This window comes from Haliaeetus leucocephalus, unplaced genomic scaffold (assembly GCF_000737465.1).
Source record: "Haliaeetus leucocephalus isolate CR32 unplaced genomic scaffold, Haliaeetus_leucocephalus-4.0 Scaffold154, whole genome shotgun sequence".
Classification (NCBI taxonomy): Eukaryota; Metazoa; Chordata; class Aves; order Accipitriformes; family Accipitridae; genus Haliaeetus; species Haliaeetus leucocephalus.
This window is the reverse complement of record NW_010972590.1, coordinates 1,031,039-1,053,967: the sequence shown is the minus strand read 5'-3', so window position 1 is coordinate 1,053,967 and position 22,929 is coordinate 1,031,039. Positions and strand designations below refer to the sequence as shown.

The 22,929-nt window shown below is 36.1% G+C and overlaps 1 protein-coding gene across 1 annotated transcript in view; it reads right to left on the bottom strand.

The window, feature by feature from the left end:
• Positions 1-340: 340 nt before the first annotated feature.
• The window catches only part of ZDHHC21 (zinc finger, DHHC-type containing 21), a 30,430-nt gene continuing 7,841 nt past the window's right edge, over positions 341-22,929 (bottom strand). The window contains exons 5-7 of the mRNA XM_010562081.1: positions 15,826-15,942; positions 1,481-1,524; positions 341-954 (exon numbers count right to left, since the gene is read on the bottom strand). Of these exons, the coding sequence (XP_010560383.1) occupies positions 822-954; positions 1,481-1,524; positions 15,826-15,942 (294 nt within the window). The 3' untranslated portion in view covers positions 341-821. The remainder of the gene's footprint in view (positions 955-1,480; positions 1,525-15,825; positions 15,943-22,929) is intronic.

Genomic DNA, 22,929 nt, shown 5'->3' with positions numbered 1-22,929 from the left:
AAAAGTAATCATTCTAGTATTTGCACCATACAACTTCTTTGTTGAATTATTGCAAAGAAACCTTGGGATATAGGGAAAACATGCTTTCTATCTGCATATTTTACCCTGGAGTATTTAATCACTTTTGTTGACATAAAGGCATGAATATTTTTCACTTGGATCATATCTATGCAGAAAGGTAACTGTAAGATCTAAGATTTCTCTATATAAACACATACATTTATGTGTATTTATAAAAACCTCTCTGAGAAAGGCTTAGGAAGAAGTCTGCCTCAGTTTTAAATGTTACCTTTTATAGTACAGTGCTGCAGGATTACTATTGCGTTATCATAAATAAATGGCAGCATCAGGGAATTTTAAACAGATGTAGCAGAAAAAAGACATGAATATTATCTAGACAGACCAAGTGATAAAAACACACAAAAAAAATTCAAGGCAGAATAAGACACTTAGTGGGAAAGCTAACATTCAACGCAAAATTCAGTGTTTCCTACCAAAAAAAAAAAAATTAAAACAGCCAGTATCAAACAAATAGAGTAAGACTGCATTCCAGTCACTTGGTTTTGGTATTAACAAAAGATGAAAGAAATCCCTTTGGAAAGCTAATTTGAAAGTAAATATGCCTAAAATTAAACATACAACTTGTATTAATCTCAGAACAGAATCAAGACTACTACTATAATAAAGCCTGGGGCACATTGTGATGCCTACAATTGGTGGGTGTATTTTAATTGACTTGAAGACTGTCATAGTCCTATTATCACAAAACCTGTAACGCACTTCCAGCATGGAGGACCCATCTGTGCCCACCATCCATCTGTTTAGACGTGATTGGCAAAGTGGTAGGGAACTCGCAGTGGTTGCCTCTGCCTGAAAGGAATAAACCACAGGATCTTCCAGTGAGTGCCAAAAACTTCTGAGAAGGTCTGCTGCCATGGCTTTCGGGGCCTCGATCTACAGAAGACAGCATTATTAGTGAAAGACAGCACGCCCACGGTGCGCTTCAGTCAGCTAGAACAATGCAGGTTGGCTGGGGATCCATTACTGGACTCTGATGAATTGTGTCCCAGCATCACAAATACAGCTTTTCTTTCATTATGGCATGCAGCTGAGACTTAACTTTGGAGAACAGAAACTATCTGTGTCGTCAATCAACCAAAGGCAACTTTTGAAGCAGAGGAGAACCTCAGAATCAATGAATGTATGTCAAGACACAGCAGAAAGTGTCTTTTGATCTGTACTTTTGAAAGAAAATATAGTTCCATTGGCTTTGGGTAGAGAAGGAATGGGAATAACGTGAGGCTACTTTATGCACAATCAATATTAAAAGATTAGTGAGCTAGGAAGTACAGGGCACAGTACCATGCAAAATAATCTTAACAAAGTGCCTTCAGTTCCTTTTCTCTCTCACACAGTTAAAAAACCCAAGCTAGTCTTTCAGCTTTTCAGCAAATAAATGTAGAAATTTTATAGCACTTACAGGTCTTCACAACAGTTTGACATTTTTTCTATACTTGTAGTATCCTGTTGAAAAAAACAAAACACAATAAAAAGTATTTATTTACATTCCTAACCTAAAATGTCATTATGAAAGCAACTAAATAAAGCAAGGAATCAATTCTTAGGGTACACTGCTTTGGCATTAGTCCAGTAGGTTACATATTACTCCCACACCATATTAGTTTCAAACAGCTGTGAGATTATATGCACAAATTTACTCAGTCTGTTAAATGATTTTTACAAACATGATGTGAAACTATACTGTGTAGTTTTATTATGATAGCACATACCACAGAATGTCAACAAAAATTTACAGCATTATTACCGCTAAAATTAATTCAGTTATTACAATTAATTCATGGGACATTTAGAAGTAATGTGTGTAAGGTTCACTCTTGCCATACTTTTCACAAGCATCCATTCCAGACTTCAAGCTGTCCACTGAGATAACCACATGAAAATTTAGTAAAATGCAGCTATTAACAGATGTAGTATTTTGAAAAGCAGGAGCTATCAAGAAGTTTTAAAATAGTTATCTTCATGAGTATCATAATGCACACAGCACCACTATCAGTTTCCATTGTCTCTACAGGTAAATACCAAACATAAAAATTATTCTCTTGAAATGTAACGAAAACTAAATGATGTGCAGAGTGAAACCACCCCGGCAGCTAACAGTAAATTAAATTCATACTTTATTTTTCTGAACATGATTAATTTAATGAGTCACAAAGTTTTATAATTAACAAATCAATTTAAGCTTAGATCATCCCCAAATAAATTTTTAAAAACTGCCTACAATAGTACTTTTTTCTCACTTTCACTCTATATATTTAACAAAAAAGCTTGCTTTGCAAGTATCATTTCAATTTTAACTCCAGCAGTATTAAAGTGTTTTCAATGCACATTCATAATTCGTTATGTCCCAGAATCAGTCACGAGGTCCAAAATACAGTTACTGAAGTATTTCTCATGGTTCCATCTCCTTTTCGTGGCAGCTTGGTATTTCCCTTTGCTGTTCTTTGATTTAGGCATGCACATAATGCACCTGTCAGATTACACTAACGTTTGAATGAAACTGAGAGCTAGCCTTTATTGTCCCAGCCATACAGAGACACAAGGGCTGTGGTTTAATTAGGCTGCGACTTCATTGTCATCTGGAAACACCACCTAGCAATAAAACCATACTGTGTTCCTTGATTGTTCCTGCCATCAGTGCATCCAATTCAGTGCAGGCACTGCTGGGATTCTGCCATCATCTTTCATAAAGCTTTGAAGGGGAAGGGTGAAATGTGAGTGGGAAATAATGTACAGGAAGCTGCTTCCCTGCTTCAGCAGACATGGGTGGCCTCAACTCCCCTTGCCAAATTTTGTCCTTCTAAATCCGCTTCCCAGCTCTGACGAGTTTTGGAACAGGATCCCTTACCGCACGCTAAACAGCAAAAATCTTAATTCTGCCCACGGCCTACCCAGCTGAATTCCAGACGCACTATGGCAAAGGAGAGAAGTCCCCTCTTCTCACGCCAGCCCACCGGGATGCACAAGTTCTTCCCTGTTGGTGCAGAAAAGGCATGCCCACAGCAGACTACACAAACCATTCTGGCCCCATCATTAGGTGGATTTGAACAACTGCTCAGTAGTGAGAGAGGACAGGACTGGAGGCAGCAGGCTGTAAATACCATCTGTTTCTTCCATGCCCATAGGCACACTGCTTCTCCTCGCCACCTTAGGCGTCTGTCTAGTGTACCCCCCCTCACCTGCCACAGGTGGCAGGAAAGCATTACAAGACGCAAGCCGTTCTCCCTGTTCGGGCAGGACCTGCCTGCACAGCCAAGGGATATTCGGCTTCCCTGGGCTGGCTTGTTCTCCAACTCTTGTCAGAACAATCACCACCTTTTCTGGCCACAGAAAATCACACACAGCTTTCTGAATAAAAAGGACTAAGTAAACACAGATATTCCTTCCACGACGTTTCAGTGAGGTCGTAACAGTGTTTTCATGAGATGCTATAGCTCCTTCTGTAACTGCAAAAATACCTCAGCTCTACGAATTATCCTCTGGTCAACTCAAAGTTGTCTACCTGATAGTACAAAATAATACTGGTATGTTTGAAAGCAATGATTGTTAATGACTTTTTGTACAACAGTAGCATGCTAGTCCAGACTATAATTGAGTTCTGGCTACCAAAAGAGTTAAGCTATCGTTTCACAAAAGGAGCCTTAAACCAGCTTTGGGTGCAGACATGACATAACAAAATAGTACCTTAAATATGGCTTTTTGCTATGTTTCTCCACATTGTTTATTCATTAATACATTTCCACTGCTCCCTAAAATACTGTATTTGAGATTTTAGAGGAATTCCCAGGTTGGGAACTGGGGGTTATATTTCTTTTTAATTGTTATCATGGCATGTTATCAAGACCTGAAAGATGCTCAGTCAGGGTCTGCTCCCCTCAGAAATGTAACCCATTAAATTAAAGAACTAAGTGAAAACACCAAAACAGGAATTGCAGAAAATGACTGTAAGAGAAGACTATCGAGCTTCCACACCTTTAAAACATACTAAGAATTTCAGTTGGATAGGAAGTCAAAGGAAATCCTTCCTTACTTTCTTTCCTTCCTTCCTCTTCCACTAAAATGCCAACATCTACTTTAGAATACTTTCGCTTTACAGTAAAGGAATTGGGACTGAGCAGTGAATCCTTTGCTTCTGGGATACTTTTTCAGAATTAAAAAAACTTTATAGCCACATTTTAAAAGCTGTGAACTAGGGCTGGAGGGAATGGCAGAAAACATCTCTCTGAAGTTTAGCTGCTTAACAAGTGCTGGTGACTGAACTTAAAAAAACAAATTCCCCTCACAGCTTCCCTCCCCCAACACTGCTGCCAAACAGCTGGGCTCATTTGAAATGGACTTTCTTTTGAGAGTGAACCAATTTACCTTATCAAATGAAAGTGAAAATTCACAGCACCCCAGGAAACTCAGTAGCCCCTCTGAAGACAGGAGAGGAAGGAAAGGGAGAGGGCCATAGCTGAGTTTTGGCCTGTTATTTAAGGCTTTCTTAGACACATTAATTTCTCTTCTTTTGGAGATGGGAGGACCAGAATAACCACTATTCTTCTGAATGACAAGGTGTTCTGTTCATTAACACATCTCACAAATGGCTTTCAACCAGAGTATCATCTCTCTTAATTATGCATTTGATGTGTACCAAGGTTTTGCTACAACATCAGTATTACTGTGTTCAGCCTAAGAGGCTTTGGCTGTCTGCATCTACTATCAGCTTGGATTACTATTAATACAAATAGAACTCTGCTAAGATTCCCCCCCCGCCCCCGACTCACCACTAATGCTGATGTTAAAATCTTTTGGAGAATTGGCACTTATCCAAAAGTTGAAAATAACTTGGTATGAGCAAACATGGCACAGCTATTGAGCCCTAGTAATCTCCGTCTCCAAAAATCCCATAAAATTTACAACTGCATACAAGACAAAATTGACTAACCCACAGCTGATTACCTGATGGGTCATCTGGACCCCCAAAGTCATCATCCAGATTGGAAACAACTGTTGTTCCTGCACCTGGTTATTCAGAGATACATACCCACTGATAAGCATCTTAAAGCAACTAGGAAAAAAATTGTACCTTAGTAAGAAAGGCAAAAGAAATTCAACAATATAAACACAGCAATCATTAACAATATATCACTCTAAATAAAAAAGAAAAGGGCAAAGGATTCAGATTCTGCTGAGGGGATGAGGAATGTTTTTTTGCTTTGACGACTTACTACAAGTCTGTAAAGCAGCTTGTCTAAGTGAAGTAAGCTACTGCCACAGCTAAGACTGTTACGAGAGGAATGGAGAGACATATGTAAGAGCACTGACTGAATTCTGCAGGCTAACTTAAGATTCATTTGCAAATGAATGCACCTGCATTAGCTACTAAGAGGAATATCTCTTTCACATCTATATTTTTAATTAGCATAACCAACTGCCTGAAAAAACAGTTTTTTTAAAAAGATCACATGCACTGTTTAAGACTGCTTTAAGGATGGGATTCATCATGAACTAATTTACCATGGAAGAAGCACATGGAAAGAGCATTTTCCTCTTACTGATTCATGTTTTCCAAAGCAGAAGCTGTAATTTGTAACTCACAGGACTAACTCCAAAGCATGCAGCCACAATCTCTAGTTCAATTTTTCTTCTGTTTGCTTAAAGTGACATGTACTCAATACAGCTCTATTTAATACTTGCAATAGAAGAATGCAAGCATTTTGCAATGCTGTCTTAATATAGTATTTTCAAATATTCAGTATATAAAGATCATCAGGAAAGTATGCTAAAACAGAAAGAACAAAACCAAAACTTGTAAGGCTTCCTGGATTTTCAGCCGTTGCTTTTATCTGAAGTGCAAGACAATGTATCTTCTATCTGAACAATACATTTTTTCATTCCTTCTACCTAACGTCCTTTCACTGTGTGTAAATGACAGGTGAGCAACTGAAGAATATAAAATACTGAACACTTCATAGAAAGAATACTTCGTATTTCAGAAATTTTCCTTTTTGGCATTAATTACATTTTGGGTTTACATTTGGCTACTTTTTAGCATTGTTTTCTTAATCTAGACTTCTCATATAACACAATATGATTAATTTTATCAATTACAATTAAGTTCAGCCTGAAAATTACTAGTTCAGTTTTAACTTTAAATCCCTAAATCAGAGAATTGTGTGCAAAATTAAAAATGAAGCCACACTATGTTATATCTAGGGACTATTCCTACACTCCTCTATGCTCTGATGAATTTAGTTAAATAGATTTCCAATGAATTTGTCAGATATTAGAAAATGATTCAATGAAATGAAAACATCTGATAACAAATTAAGAACACATCTACAAAGCAGATGATGCAAACAGGTCTCTTCAGTCTACTTCAAATCCATGGTGTGTTAGGTGCAGACAGCTGCATGACAGCAAGACATATAACAAAGCACATTATTTTTCTTGATACTTACAAATACCTTCTCAAAACAAAAATATTAAGAAAAAAATGCTTAGGAAGCCTATCTATTGACTTTCCTCACACAGAAGCCATTTTAATGGTTTGATGTCTAAATTTGACAAGCAACATTAAACAAAAAGTACCCAGCCCTCAGAACACTTAAACATCATTATTATAGTTACTTATTTTCAATTGGTTAAAGGTACTCCATTTATTATTTAGAAAAATAACTGAGTTTTAAAAGGAATTCCTCCTTGAGTGATGAACAGGGGATATTTTTGGCATGGTATTTTTGACTCCTTGCACAGTATAAAATCTCTTTGATTAAATTTTCTAACTTATGCTTTTCCTTAATAATATTGTAAATAATTAATTTCAATAAAAGTATTCCCACTTTACTTAAAACCATGTGGTGACCTAAATAAAACAGATGAGATCTTTTGCCACTTAGTGTGTCTTGCGCTTGAATTTATTCTTACATTTTAAATAGCTCATGAAAGAGGGTTTTTAAATAAAATTTTATTTTGATGGTAAATAGCTGTTTAAGACTGTCAGGATACATTCATTAAAAATGTTAAACAAATTGCTAGTCTATTCGAGAAAAATAAGGTAAAGATAAAAAAGACTACACAGTTAACAAAATCCCACTCAAAGACCAGGACATCACTATTTCCTGACAATTTAATTTATAGGACTTTATGCAGTCTTCTAATAGGAGATTTACCTATAGGTGGATTAAAGGTAGAGACAGGAAAAGGGGGGGGGGGGAAGAATAACAGGGAAGATACAGACAGACAACTTTAACATGAACTTATTTTCTGTTACATCTCTAATTTCAAATTACTATTTGATAGTTGATAGTTTATATAGCTTTTGCTCTCCCTCTACAGTTACTTTTTATCTTACACTTTACTATAGCCAGGTAAAGAATATGTTTGCCTGGAAATCCTAATTTCCCCTTCCAATCCTAATTTCTTCTGCGCTAGACTTAATTATGAGGATTAATAGTTCCTTGATTACATTTCAGCCATGTTTGAAAAAACAGGAAAAGCCCTTAGTACTTCACTAATCAAAACAGTATTTAATAGATTATCTGATTAGAGATATTATTACAAATATTTTAAATTATAAGATACTTATTTTTGAAGACAGAAAGCATTTTAGCACTAGATCACTTGTGCACTCTGTATATTAAAGCAGCAATAGATCAACACTATGAAATATGCAAAGAATTAAAATGTCTTTGGTTTTATTAACAGAATAACTGCAGTTACATTTTCATTATTTTGCACTTCAACCTTTGTAAAATTTTGTCTGACTTACTGATTACATGAAGGATTTTAAATTTTTCACTGGCATTTTTATTGTTTGCACTTCAGTTTTGCATTATACTATTAAATGAAATGATACTCCTAAAGAAAACTGCTTGAAAATAATCCTTCAGGGAAAAATATATCAGAAAATTAATTTGTAAAATTTCCATCTTTTTCCAATTTCCTTAAAAGGAAGTTTTTGTCCTTTCAACAAGAAAAAAAGCCCTGAGCAAAATGAATAATGTTCCTTACTGCATGCTCCCTGTAAGTATCAGTCACAGTAAGCAAAATAGTTAAAATATATGAATTAGTAAGTTCAAGACATTAACATGGAGGTGGATCTGTTTACAAGAACAACAAAAAATAGCTAGTGAAATATGTTTACTACTTGTAGGTGAAAAGGAGAAACACTGCAACAGTAATAAAACACAGCACTCAACAAATATCAATATTTTTAAATGTTTCTAAGGGGAAAAATGTATATAGTAAGCATCATATTGTGCACCAGACAGAGTGTTGAACACCAACTGTTAAACTATTTTCCCTTCCATCCTCCCCAAAGCAAATAAAGGGAAATTTCTCTCTATCACATCCACACAGTACTGATGCACCAGGATACTGAAATATCACTGTACACATTTGAACAGTTAATTAACAGGAAACCCTGGTAGCATTAATTAAATTAATAAAGTCACTGTCCACTTAGTTTATGATAATACATCCACTACCTTGCACAAAGACCACATGGTATCTATTAATTTATAAAAGCCCATCCATTACATAGTTCTGCCACTGAGATACAAGTTAATTACTAAATAATTTTAGTGAAAAGTTTTTCTCCGCAATATTAAGACACAAAAATCACATAAAGTCCTATTTGATGGACTATAGTGGAAAAATGAAGAAAATTTCTTTAATTCCATATAAATACTTTGTTTGAACTTATGGAAAAATGAAAACACAAACTGTTTAGTGTTTGAAATAAAAAACAATCAAAGGTAATCCTTTAAAATTAGGGTTCAGATTAATCTCTGCAAAGGATGCTGTTTAACTGAAACATCTGGTAGTGTTATGTTGAGAGACAGGCCTTTTTTAACTTTGGAAATGAGATTAGTAGATCAGTTATTTGTAAGTGTCCGAGTAATTTCTAATTATTTTATCTGGGTCACAGATAATCCGCTTTTACAGGGCTCCCACAATGACATCAGAGGATCACTGCTGAACTGATTATCCTGTTACCTTCCACCATCCATAGGAAGACAGGATTTTCTTTTTGTACAGAGGAAGAGAAAGAAGTGGCTGATTGCTTCAGACAGGTGGCAGCCAACAAAATAAAGAACAACATAGATCTTGAGAGGAAGAACACCTCACATATGCAAAAGGTACCAGCCTTAAAAAAGATCAGCAAACTGAACACTTCTTAGTAGTGTCTGGTGCAATTTAAAACCTCACTAGACATGAAGAAATATCAAAATAGTCAGACAAACCATTGTTTAAAAAAGCATTCTGTATTATTTATTACTTGTTCTACAATAATGCCTTGTAGATCAAACATAACCGATGTCAGAATCTTACTGCATAAATAGAAAAACTGGGTTTTAACATCATTTAACTGTTGAAGTGACATGAAAGACATACAGAAGTACTTTCTTAAAGCAAAAATTGAACATGAGCAGGAGAAATGCAAATGCCAGGGCTAGTCTTGTACTAATATACACACAAGCAACCTGACAGTTCCACCTTTTTTAAAAGACCCTGAATTGGAGCTCTTTACCTCCTACAATCATAAATCAGAAGCAACCTGTAGTTGATAAAAGAGACTTTTTTTTTTGTAGGTAATTTATGCCTTTTCCTATGAATAAATGAATGAATAGGCTAGTTATGCATTTTTTAGGAAAACAAGCGTCTGTTACATATAAAAATATCAAATGAGAGAGGACTTCCGAAAAAAACCCATGTCAAGAAAATATTCTTGAGAAAGCAAGCAAGTTTCTGGATACCATTTGATTTAGCTTCCAATTAAATTTTATTATTTCATATGAGGATAACCACAGAGAATAAGTAATTGGAAATACAATTCTGTAACATACGTATGTCCTCCTCAAGATTTTCTTCTAGGTTAAGTGCAAAATATTCTTTTCTAGATAAACTTTACATTCACCATTGTAGTATAATTAACAGGTATAGGCAGTAGTTGCACAAGACAGTGGATGTTTGGGGGTTTTTTTGTGGAAAATTTAAAAACTTTCTGAAATGGAACTATCTATCTCAAGCAAAATGATAATTTGTCTATAAATAGTATTTTTACTATTTATGACAAATCACAAAATAAAAAAACACCTCTCTACCTTCATGGAGTTTGAAAGTGTCTATGCTAAAGCTATCTTCTTATCCTGTAGCGATTGAGGCAAAAGAGGAGTAATTGCTTGCAGGAGTACAAGCAGCTAGAAGTAGTCTGAAGTAAGTGTATCAACAATATTAAAAAAAAAAAAAAAAGTTATTCTCAGTAGGAGAACTTTTAGTTTTTCTAGGGTGTAACTGACAAATCTTTTTTTGTTGTTTTGTTGGGTTTTTTTTACTTACTGCTTTATGCTAAGCTTGCTTTTACTTCTCAAGCAGTCTCATTAAAAAACATCATGCTGCCTGGAAATGTAAGAATACAGGGTCATTTCCAGTTAAGGAATATAAAATTCAAATTTGCACTACAAGCAATAACAGGGAATAGAGGAGTGCAAAAGCAAGCACCAAGCATGGAAGATAAACAGGCCTTCAATATAAATGCATGGTCATTTTGGAAATTACATCAGACAGTGCTTTCTTCATGGGTGAAACTGATTTCTTCCACCCAGTTCTCTAGAAACATGAAAATTACAAGTAAGAAGAATAATTGTTATGCTGAGAATTTAAGAAGAGTATCTTCTTAGGATCCTAGAGTTCCTAAATTAGGATCTTAAATTTCTCCCTGTTTCAGAGACTTCTGAATTAGAGAGAACTTAGATACCTCTATCTCCAAAGTATCCAAATAAAAGTTCCCCAAGAGCGATCTCAGCTACACACTGGAAGAAGTGTTAAAATTCAGGATGATGAGAGTAAAGGCAAATAGAGCTTGGGGAAAGCAATTGGAGAATGAGGATAAAAAGACCCATGTGCCCCTTCTGCTAGAAGTGTGTTTCACATATGCTAGTTTCTAGGGAGAAAGCACTAATCTTGTATACAGAGGCCACCTCAGCTGCTCCCCTCTTCATCAGAACAATTCATGTCAAAAGTTCCTCTAAGGACAGTTTTTGCCAACCAGCTGTTCTCCTCTCATTGTAAGAAGTCACCTCCCTTGCTCTTTGGCTTCCTGGACCTCCAGATGAGATATGAATAGCCTTGTGCTAATGATACCCTAACAGTGATACCACAATAAGAGAGGTGGTAAACATACTCAGAGAAACTCCTGTGTGTTAGGTAACTTGGTCTATTAATCACCTCCTCAAGCAGTACAGCTTTAAGAACGTTCTCTGTGCAAGAGCCACATCTGACTACACATGTTACAAAGTTTTCATTTTTACCAAAGAGCACATTTTTTCCAAGCATCTTAGTATCTGTTGAACACGCATGAAACAGGGTAACAGCAGATTACATGCATGTTTTTCTTAAAGAACTGTTACATAATGGATCTACTGCTATAACCAATGAGAGTTATGCAATGATAGGCATAAAAGATCAGTCAACTGTGCAAAACTGAATTTTGGAAAGTGCCAGCACACACAGCAGAATATTTCACCTGCGCTTCATGATGTGCTGCTTTGCTTTCGCATTTTAGCTACTGTCCTGTTCCAGAAAAACATGCTGGAGTATATCAGATATATCCTTTCCACTACATGTTCAGCTGGACAACTTTTTTGACTTCTGAAAAAATTTATCAAAGAGGAGAAAATGGCAGTATTTCCTCTTAAAATCCTAGGAAAAAATTCTGCTTGTTCTTACAGCTTGTCAAGCTATCACTTAGCTCAGTTGTAGTAAAGACCAAGTCTGTTTATAAAAATGCTATATACAAAGGTCACTTAATGCAAATTAATTCTATACATTAAATTTTATCTGTCTTGCTGCAGTGGCAAAAGGATAGACTTCTGTAAATGTGAAGAATCAGCACAAGTGCTCTGACCTGGGGTACATACCGTGCTTCATAATGCATGCTACATTCCAATCATTTACATTTGAGCAGAGCAGTCAGACTGTGGAAATCAACCATAAACAATGAAGCATGAAGTTGCCATTTCAGGTGGTAGTTCCTTATTACTGATGGTGCTAAAGGAGGATGAACAACTCTGCAGTTTCATTATCCCAAGCAGCTTCTGTGGGATGGACAGTAAGCAGACCACATTCTGTGTACATAGAAGATACTGAAAGACTGAGAACTTGGGATTTTTTTAATAAGCACATCCAATATTCCTGGAAAAAGTTAGCCTTAGCTTTATATTACTTAGACAAAACAGAGACTATTGCCTTGGTTTCTGGAAAATAATATAGTGACAGTCAAGCAACTTTACCTTATGGAGAATCACGAAGTTTTGCTACAAAAGGGTCAAAGTTTGATAAATCTTGAGTTTATTTTTCTTTCCAAAAATACAATTTTGGCAGCATTTGAAATATAGGTAAATAATGTTAAACCCCAACAAACCTGAACTTGCTGGACTCATTTAGCAATGAGTATGTATCAGTCCAAGTTTAGATCACAGAGCTGCAATGCCGATTGTCCCTATTACTTAAAATAACTTTTATCCAGGAGCTGTGGAACTAATCTTGGCTTGATGTTAAAGTGCAAACACAGGCATGGAGCATGAACTAGGAAAATATTTATTATCTGTTTTCCTGTACAAGCACAAGTAAAAGCTGCTCTGCTTCACCTTTTTCAAAAGGCCTGTGCTCTTGTCCACCTCTTTTGCACACATCTCTGGGAAGCTTCAGCAATCACTGAAATTAATGCTCTCAGGAATTGCTATGGAGCAATTAATATAACATGAACGCTTTAACTGTGCATATCTATGCCTTCAAGTGTTTGAGCTTCTTTTAAATTAACCTCAAGTCTGCACTATTACACTTCAGTGATTGTGTTCTACTGTTAAATAAATTTTGATCTGTACCTTACACTAAGTTAAGCTTAATTTCATCACTAATTCATTATTTTAAATAGAGTTCATTTTAGATACAGTTTGCTTTGTTTATACAGGAAGGCTAGATGCTGAACAGCAACTGCAGCACAGTACACTGTAGGAATATCGCTGTCTCTCAGTGATCACAGTTCATTGCTTCTACAGGACTTGAATGTCTTCATGGTGTGCACTCAGCACTGCGGGTGGGTATACCCAGTTTCTTTGTTCCCTATTCTATGCATCACAGGCATGTCTTCGGGGAGCCTGCAGAGAAACTACTCACTCACCTGCTGCCCTCTCCTCTGCCTTTGCCATTGGCTAGCCAAAGCCGTTAGTAAGCGCTTATGGAGGAAGCAAATTCCCACACTACAATGCTGACAATCAAAAACCATTTGTACAGAAAGATTTTCTGACACAACTTGCAGACTAAGCACAACCTCACCAAACAGATTTGGCTTTGTTCGTTTGAAGTCTGACTAGTTGCTCCCAAGCAGATTTCCTCAAAATGACTGTATTGTTTATTCTTGCCAATTCTATACTCACGAAGAAAGGAATGAAAAGGAAGAAGACAATTGTGCTGCTGGTATGGAAATTCTTTGCGCGGGGGATGGACTAGATGACCTACGTTCTTTAATGAGTCAATGCAACAGCATCCACAGGGTGTGAATGAATTAAGAGTCTGGAGATCCCAGTAACGGATTTCTACTTCCCCAGCGATCCTAACCCAATAATCCCAAACCTAAAAACTTGTCCATATGAGGCAAGCACAGTAGCCCCTCTGCTATAGGTAGGGTGCAGTGAGAGGCCCTAATGCAGAAGATCTGTACTTTCCAGCATCTGCCTCTCATAGTCCATCCATATCCGCAAGTACTGTGGTGTATTTGTTTCACAAAGTTTGGCAAAGAGGACAAAAGAGGGTATCTAGGCATACTGCAGCTCAGCGATCCACAGAAATATGATTTGAGCACATAAAAGGAGGTTGGACTTGAAAATGCTATTAGTATGCATCTGTTCCAGGGTAGTGGCCAGCTCAGTAAGTGCAATGGGATGTACTTCACAGTATATTATACAATTGACATAGGATAAAAGGGCTTTACAGCACTTTGTAAGAGTTTGCAGTGGTGATAGCAGCCTGACAGTGTTAAGGCTCAAAACAGCGAAAGAACATACTGGGAATTCATGCCTGTTGCAGAGGCAGCACAGTTGATAATCCTGTGTCAGAACAGAAATGTCCCAAGTTTCAGGTGTATCTGACAGAATCAGGTTCAGTCTGAGAGTTTTTATTTCATGTACAGTAATAGTATCTGAATGGATGCTGATGGCCATTGCCAAAATTTAGTCCAGCTTCTGGCAGCACACAGAACAGAACTGTAGACTTAGGTTTTGTTCTTGTTTTCTTCTGTATCATTTCTGTGTTTTAGAGTAGTACCAATCACATGGCTTTTTGTTCCTTCTCAAATATCCATTTAAACAGAGACTAAAAAGACATCTGAACTCAAAGGCTCCCTGAGTTCTGTCTGTCCCACTACTGGGAGTGAGGGTGAACAGAATTCAGATGTCTGCACCACTTCAGCTAGATACCCAGCAAGGCATAGTATCGGATTAGAAAAAGACCCTAACTCTAGAGGATGCAGACACAAAGGTTGTGTGCCAGCATTTAAACAGGGAGGTGAGAAGCTATCACCAAGACCCTGGAACAGAAATCAGGCACACAGTAAAAGGGCACAAAGGTAAACCTGTAGGCCTGAGGAGTTAACAGAAAGTGCAGAAAGCAGTCTGGTAGAGCAGCTGGAGGATGGCAAAACCAATATACAGCATAGCTACAAAGAACAGAAGGCAGTAAACTTATGTAAAGGTACTACAATAAAAACAATAAGCAATATTATTGTTTTATCTAACAGAAGGAAAAACTATACAGTAATTTTTGTCCTTTATTCTATACAAAGGAATTACATAACACAGTTAGGAGGGTTTCCATTATGCATCTACCCACAAAGGTTAATACTGTGCAAACCCTCATAATCCCAAAATGAAATCTCAAGCAGATCTCAATCAGTTGTAGTCACAAAGATGCTGTCATCTTGTATGTTATTGTCTTTAAAAAAAAGTTTTGCAGGCCAGATCATACATCCTTTCAGACATGTACAGATCCAACTAATGTACTCTCTCTGTTCATCACTGCAGTACTTCAAACACTTCTATGAGTTCTCAAGATAACTTTAAAGAATTCACTAGCAGTGATTAAATTCTAATGTACAGAACAGGATATTACAGCAACAAAAGCTTGTTTCTGGTAGATATTTATTACATTACCAAATTAATTTACCTGGAAAATCTTTCAATGCAAAGGATTTTTTTCTGTACCTTTAAATACAGAATATGCATTTGGACTGTAAATTGTAAAATATTCCATTCCACAGTTTAGTAACTGGAGAAATATGAACATAAGCATATTTATTAAAATACTTAACAAAAAGTCCATGTTCTCAGAATGTATGATTTATCAGTGGGCCTCACTGTCACAAAGTATAATTGAGACCAGGGCACATACGAGTTTAAAATAAAAACAAAAATCAAAACCCACAAATATGTACATTGTACACTGCACAATTCCAGGAGAATGTATGGTTTTATTTCACTAATACAAATCAGGAAATTGCCTTGATAGGTGAATTACTAGACACTTGTTTGTTAGAAGGCTTCTTAAGTCTTCCTTGGAGACAAGAGTCTTCACAAAGCATACACCAAATAGGTACCTCATAGCGCAAGTGTTTCTCTATTTTTCCCGTAAATGCAACTGGTTTTCTGCTTTTATTAATTTTATTGAAAATAAAACTAATATATACTTCTAAAATTAGATACTTACAGTGAAAATACCCATTAGCTGAGTGTAAAAGAGTCCACTTATTCCACCTAATATTATTAGACCCATGAAGGCAGATATTCTTAGGAGAGCAAGTTCATGTCTAAATACAAAAACATCCTAGAACAAGACAGAAAGAAGAGAGAGACTTTAGCTCTTACAAATTAATTTAAGTCTTTGAACCGAGTGGAAATACTAGACAAGAGCTCTTCCCAAAGACTTATACCTAAAGGCAAATATGGAATTTTTGAGCTACATTGCAAATCATTGATACATTTATGTGCTAAAATTATAAACCAGTTGGGGCTTTTTTGCCAGACTGCTAAAAAACCTCATTCAGGTATTTAAGGTTTGGGAATAGATTGAGCTGAATGGGTTATTCCTGATTCTGTCATCTCATGCTGTGCCAGATTGCTACACAGAAGCTCCAAAACATACGAAAACCACTCTGTTAAACAGTCTGATTTATGAGACTCCTCTATCTCAGCTCCCAGCCACAGCAAATTTCATTTTAACTTCACCTCTTTTGTAATAAAAGTAACAACATTCCTAGCTTGACTCTTGCAGATGGTACCTACAAAATCCAAGTATCTGTATTGGATTGGTCTCATTGTAATGCTGTCTATTATTCAACATAAACTTATCTTCATCTTTTAAATTTTGGCCTTAAGTGGATTATTGTAACTTTGGATATGGATGCACAACCAAGTTGCCTCAGGGTGCAGGAGAATATGAATTTACTGTATCAGCTGCTCTGGAAAGCCTGCTCTCATCCAGCAGAAAATATGAAAAGTGTAAGAGAGTTGTTTAGATCTTCTTCAAAGGATAAAACACCTTATTTTTATCACAGGAAAACATTTGTACATGGCAGTTACTGTAGATGTACTGCAAGTTCACAACCCATCTTACCCTTTGATAATGAGTTAACCCACCCATTCTCTTATTTATAAGTTACGATTATGTTCTCAAGGCTGTCTTTTGAATGTACACATCTGTTTTTCCACTTAGAAAAGCCAGATCACAGCAGGAAACTATTAAAACCTTTCAAGTAAACTTTAAATTACAACCAGAACATAAAAGTGAACTGAAAAAAAAAACCCACAAAAAACCCACTGCTTTTGAACTTTCCTTCTTTACATTCAACCAGTAGGACTTAAGGAAAAGGAATTTTTAGATTCAGGAATACTGGGTTTTAATTAAACAGAGAATAGTTAGAGCAAATTATATTTAGTAAAGAGGTCTGGGTTTAGATTTAAATTATTTCCATGAAGGTTCAAAATATAAACCCAGGAAAATAGTTTATACTGGCTACCAAAGCTGTGAAGAAAGTCAGTATTTAATGAACAAACAGAAACCACTAGTTAATCAGCTAAAACAAAAAGCAAACCCCAACAGTCTTTTCTGAACTGGTAAGCCAGCTCTTCTTAGTATTGGCCTTCCTTGCTGCTGTAGAATATATATGCTTAATTTTATTTTTTTTTAAGTGTTCTTACTCAGTTAATGACTTAATTCAAAGTTAAATCAAATAAAAATAAAAGCATTCATACTAATTTTTATTCCCCTTTCCACCAGCCCACCAAAGCTTTAAAGAAAAGCAAGGTAAGACCAAGTTCTAGCTGTAAAATAGCTTCCCTTCCTATCTTCATAGGTATGTTTTACAATATCAGAAATGTTTTAATGTATTCAAACTCAACTTGACAGAAGACAGTGAAATGTAAGAGAAGAGTGCCAACAGTGAAGTCACGTTCTGGATCTAGCATCACACTCCCCCATTAAAAAAAAGTTTGTGACACAGCTCTTAGCATTCCCCCAACATTCTAATTAGAAGAGTTCTTCTCTTGAGCATCATCTTCAGCAGGAAAAACAGACATCACTCAACACATGACAACAGAAAACCCTAGTGTAAAGACGGCAGGTTGCTTTTCGCATTTGGCCCTTCTAACCCATGTTAAAACTAGAGGTACAGAAAAGGAAAGACTTTTCATACTGAAGTGAAGAACAAGGAATACTACTCTATGTTTCTTTCCTTCCTTCCTTAAGATGAAGCATCTACTGCAAAAGACTGGGGGTTGCTGAATTACTAGTGAGAACAGGTGTGACATCACCAATGTTTGTTCCAGCCATTACACAACGGTAGGCGAATCAAAGTCTCTGAGGCAATGATGACCTGGAAATCAATACTGGGGGCTCACCTAGCAATCTGTAGACAGAACAGCATTTTTCTATAGAAAACCAAAGTATATGCAGGAATAGAGTCTTCTGATAATCAGACCTTTAATAACAGAGCTACTTTCACAATTCTACATTCAAACAGAAACATGTGACTCCACAAAAATAGGAAAAAAAGACCATTTAAAAAAATCCATTTAAATCACAGTAATCGTAATAATTATACATTTAGGATGTTGCTGCTTTACGTAACAGCTCAACTCAATTTATTTTTATTTTTCCTTCTCAGAACGGACAAAAACATTTTTCCCAGCTAAGAAAACCAATCAAAACTATAATAAATCAATCCCCAGGACTAGTCAATAATTAATCAATCCCTCTTTCAATGTATTTTGAACAGATCCTCTTGTTCAAACAGCATTTAGGACTCACCAATCTCAGTGCAGTGCAAGGACTGAGACAGCCTGCCCCCCACCTCCAAAATCACACTACCTGTGCTAAGAGAAAGAACTACACAGACTGAGACACAAAGCATAAGCACACGTAAGCTAACATCACCAATGCATGAACCCTCTCTCATGGCACAACAGGGTTTTGTCCCATAGCAGGTTTTTTCCACGTTGGGCCAGGCTGACATATGTGGCCTTGGCACAGATGTTAAATGCACAATTTTAACAATGTGAAAGCTGCCCTTCAGGTAGCCCCTTTCTCCTCTCCTTTTTGTCAACATCACAACCTAACTGCTCTGTCAAAACTTCAGTTCACATGGGTTGCTGCCATCCTCTTTCTACTTAGCATTTCCTAGACAGCTCAGATGTGCCCTCCCCCAGGCTGTTGCATGTTCTAAAGGTTTTTAAGTTCCCTTTAGCCACTACTTCGTCCAGTCAAACTGCAAGGATTCTTGGCCACTTATAAAAATGGATAGAAATGTGTACAACAGAAACTTGTTGCAAAATAAGAAACAAAGTATAGGTCTGTAGGATTATGTTGAGAAATGGATTACAAACCATGAGATCTGGCATCTTTATCTTACCAGGCAATACCAAAACATTCCACAGAAAGCCAGTCTCCATGACACATTCACACGAGACTTCCTCAACGCCATAGCAGAACACATGCCATCTCTTCATTTGTGAGCATCAACTGTTACGGATGATCCCTACAATGAATGCTATGATTGACTAGGAAAACAGCTATTACAGCTTTATGCTATCATACAGGAGAGAGGTCAAAAACAACGATGGGTCCAGCTTAAGATCATAATCAGTTATATGACCACTGCTTCCAAATTCAACTTTCTTTTTACCCTACTAACACCACCACAAAAAAAAGAGGCATGAAAACATTTAATGGGTCTCTGTCATTTGCAGTACTGGGTCGTTATTTCTAAGGGTTTACAATATTCCTTTAAAAACAGCACACTCTGTACAGCAGACAGAGGTTTCAGCAGGACCAACACAGGACTATTGTGTCTGTTCCAGAAGAGACAAAGTGAAAAACAACCTTCATAAATTCTCATTTACAGTGTGAGATTCATTTATTCAGTCTTGATTCTTTACTCAAATACGATATACACAGAAATTTATATACTAACAAAATATACTAGGATACTCCATCTTTCTCTTGGGGAAGGGATACTTCATGTAACACATGCTAACGTGCTTGTCTGTTCTCAGTTGCAAATGCCCAGGATGTCTGTCCCAGTCTGGTGATTAAGTCAGTCTATCAACTCTGCTATCATAAAAACAGTGTAGAATACAGAACAAAGCCAGGATGTTGGATTCAAAAAAACAAAACAAAAAATACAGACTGCAGGTTTTGCAGGAAGAAAGAGGAAGGAGAGGTACAAGGGAGAAAATTTGCTCATGTAAAGAAAAAAATAAAAGAAGAAAATTAATTCACAGAACACGAGCTGCATTCTAATAAGCACTTTTGTAGAGATATTTATTATTAATAACAACTGATGTTTATGTAAAGCACTTTTTGATTGAGGTCTATTTCAGGTTTGCTAAATGAGTAATTTTCCAGTCTGATTCATGACTGATTTGGTTTAAAGTGAAAATGGGAATAGCACTCTGGTTCCAAAACCAGTTGCCTACAGAGTTCAATCCAAAGTGATAATTTTGAAATAATTTCAGACTAGAACAGACTTTAAGAAAATCCATACAATCTTTGCATAAAAATGACAATACCAGTATAGTAAGTTATAACAAAATTTTATCCTCTCAGTTGCTCCTATCTTTTCTCTACAGACAATGTATTAACTTTCTAAGCCTAATTCAATATTCATATGCTGTCCTTATAATTACACAGGAGGAGAGCAGGGTTAGGTTGGTTTTGTAGAACACTGAGAAGGAAAATTTTGATGTATTTTTAATTTTTTAAAAACTCACATCCTGTAGGTCATTTCATGACCCTAAAAGAAAAAGTTTCCTTTAGATTGTCTTTACAATATAAATGGACTTTGCATGATACATATTTCCAGATTTTAATTAATGTTAATATATAATATTGAAATAAATATTACCGTAAAGAATCTTCTCACAAAGTCTAGTGAATATTTCCCAACACCTTTTATTTGGAATTGGGAAAGCTGAGTGTCAGACAGAGCAGGCTGATATTGCCACAATGCCTCTTCCATGATGTTTCCTTCCCCCTCTACCAATAGAGCTCAGAACAGTTTAAAAATTAGTTAAGTAACAAAACTTTCATAATATACAACGGATAACTGCAGAACCAGGAACAAAATAAAACTAAACCAGAACAAAGGGGTTTAGGTTTTTTTATGACAGTGTTTTTTGCTATGACAATCATTTGAGCAACATTTCTAGCAAACAGAATGTATCACCAAAGGTTCTTTCGCTGAAAAGATTAAAAGCCTTCTATGAATTAGGTAAAATGTACTGCCAAAGCATATATTTTTGCTTCTACTTGACCAGCTGTGTCGAGAATCTGTGCCAGCACAGCCATGTAGAGAGCAACTGTAGTCATGAGAAGACTAGTATTTATTCTTCTCATCTCACTATCCACAGATTGAATACTTCCTAAAAGATGCAGACTTCCTGACCTTGATGTTTTTTAATGAAGATGCAAAATTAAGAACGTTCCAGTCTTAGCCTCTGAAAATCATCAAAGCTAGCAGAGGAACTCATATGCTGTTTTATTTGAATTATATATCTTTCTTCTGCTAAGATCTCACATAGACAATTTAATTACCACTTCCTTCATTTCCAGCAGTAATTGTACTCCTCCTGCTGGACAAACAGATGTAATAACCACAATCCATCTTTCTGACTGCATCAATTACACACACCAAGAATACTATGAAGTGATTTTCTGCTATAAGACCTGAAGCTGAAAGATGGTATCTTTATTGAAATGGCTTCCTCCATTAGCTATAAAGTTATCACCCTTACCTTAGCATACTTAATTAAAAGTGTTTGGGTTTTTCTTCCTTAACCCTAAAATTAAAACCACAAGCTTTCATTCAAAAGGAAATACTAACATGCATACAGTGATCATATTTTCATAATGCATTAATCAGTATTGTGATAAAATTATTATTTCACAACAGCATTAAGAGCAATTTTAATTCTACAGCTTCTGTGTCATGTACTATTTTATATCCAAAGAATATAAATTAAGATGAAGGCACACTGCCAAAACATTCACAAGTATTTTTAATCAGCAGAAATAAGGTAATTCCAGATGGCTGTTTAGAAAAAACTATCCATTTTTTCGATTGTGTGCTAAACACTAGCCCCTGTCGGTTCAGAAAATGCAAGCTCTTGGTTACAGCCAAAATTTCGACAAAGAGTATCACTTCCATGAAAGGTAGAAGGTACTGTGTGCTCTGGAATGCTGTGGTACTTCAGCTTTAATTTATATATAAAGACTAAAAGAACGTTGCAGGATGTTTGCCTAAAAACCTAACTAATATTAGGCAAACCTTCTCAGTGTTCCTATTCATTTGATGTCAAAATTACGTAATTCTGATAACTTATTCTGTGGCACAAAGTTATACAGCATCATATCCTTAGCAATACTTTTAAAAAATCAGCTTAATGGGACTCTGATGTCATCTTCCAGGAAGATATATTGACTAGACAGCCAAACAAATTATTCTTATTTTCTGTTCTTCAGTGTGGGTCCCCCAATCCTGCAACTGAAAAAACGAGAAAGCTAAATACTATTCAATGTAATACTAGACTTAATAAAGGTCTGAACAGACCAGATCTGCTGTGTCTACTAAGTTTTGCTATACAGTGTAATCATATTTCTCTCTCTGGCGCACAGAATGTTAGATACTGTAACACAGATCCAGTTTTTTCAAAAGTAAGAGTGTCATTTGAAGTATCCACATATGCAAATTGATAAAGGCAAAAACCTCACAGCTAAAACTAAACAAAACTAAACAGAACAAAGTACTCCATTTTTTCCATGACTCTGTGTAAATTTAGGCAGCCAAGCATGGGAACCTGATCCACTCTTCAGGCAACTACATTAAACTGGGTTAAAATAATGATTGCATATGTATTCTGCCTCCTAAAGGAGGCATCTTCTAAAGGGTAGATATTATAAGTAGGTCTCTCTCCAAAAGACTTGACAGTTAAACCATCAAGAACAAAGTTTCATACGTATTAATTCTTTGAACTGTTATTATTAATAACTATTTATTATTACCTCTTTAGAAGTTGTAAACTGTCTGAAGTAAACATGAGTTCCCTTTTCCTCTCTTGCACAGACCATCTCCAAGCAAATAATTGGTTCCCTTTCATCCCGCTTTTAAAAAGCAAGGCTAACAGAACTTGGGTTTGTTATCTAAACACAGTGTAGTTACTTAAAGTAAGTTAGAGCATTCAGGGGACTGTCATGATAAAAAGGAAATATTCTACCATGAAATTATATTATTTGAGAAGCACTGCCAATTTCATACAA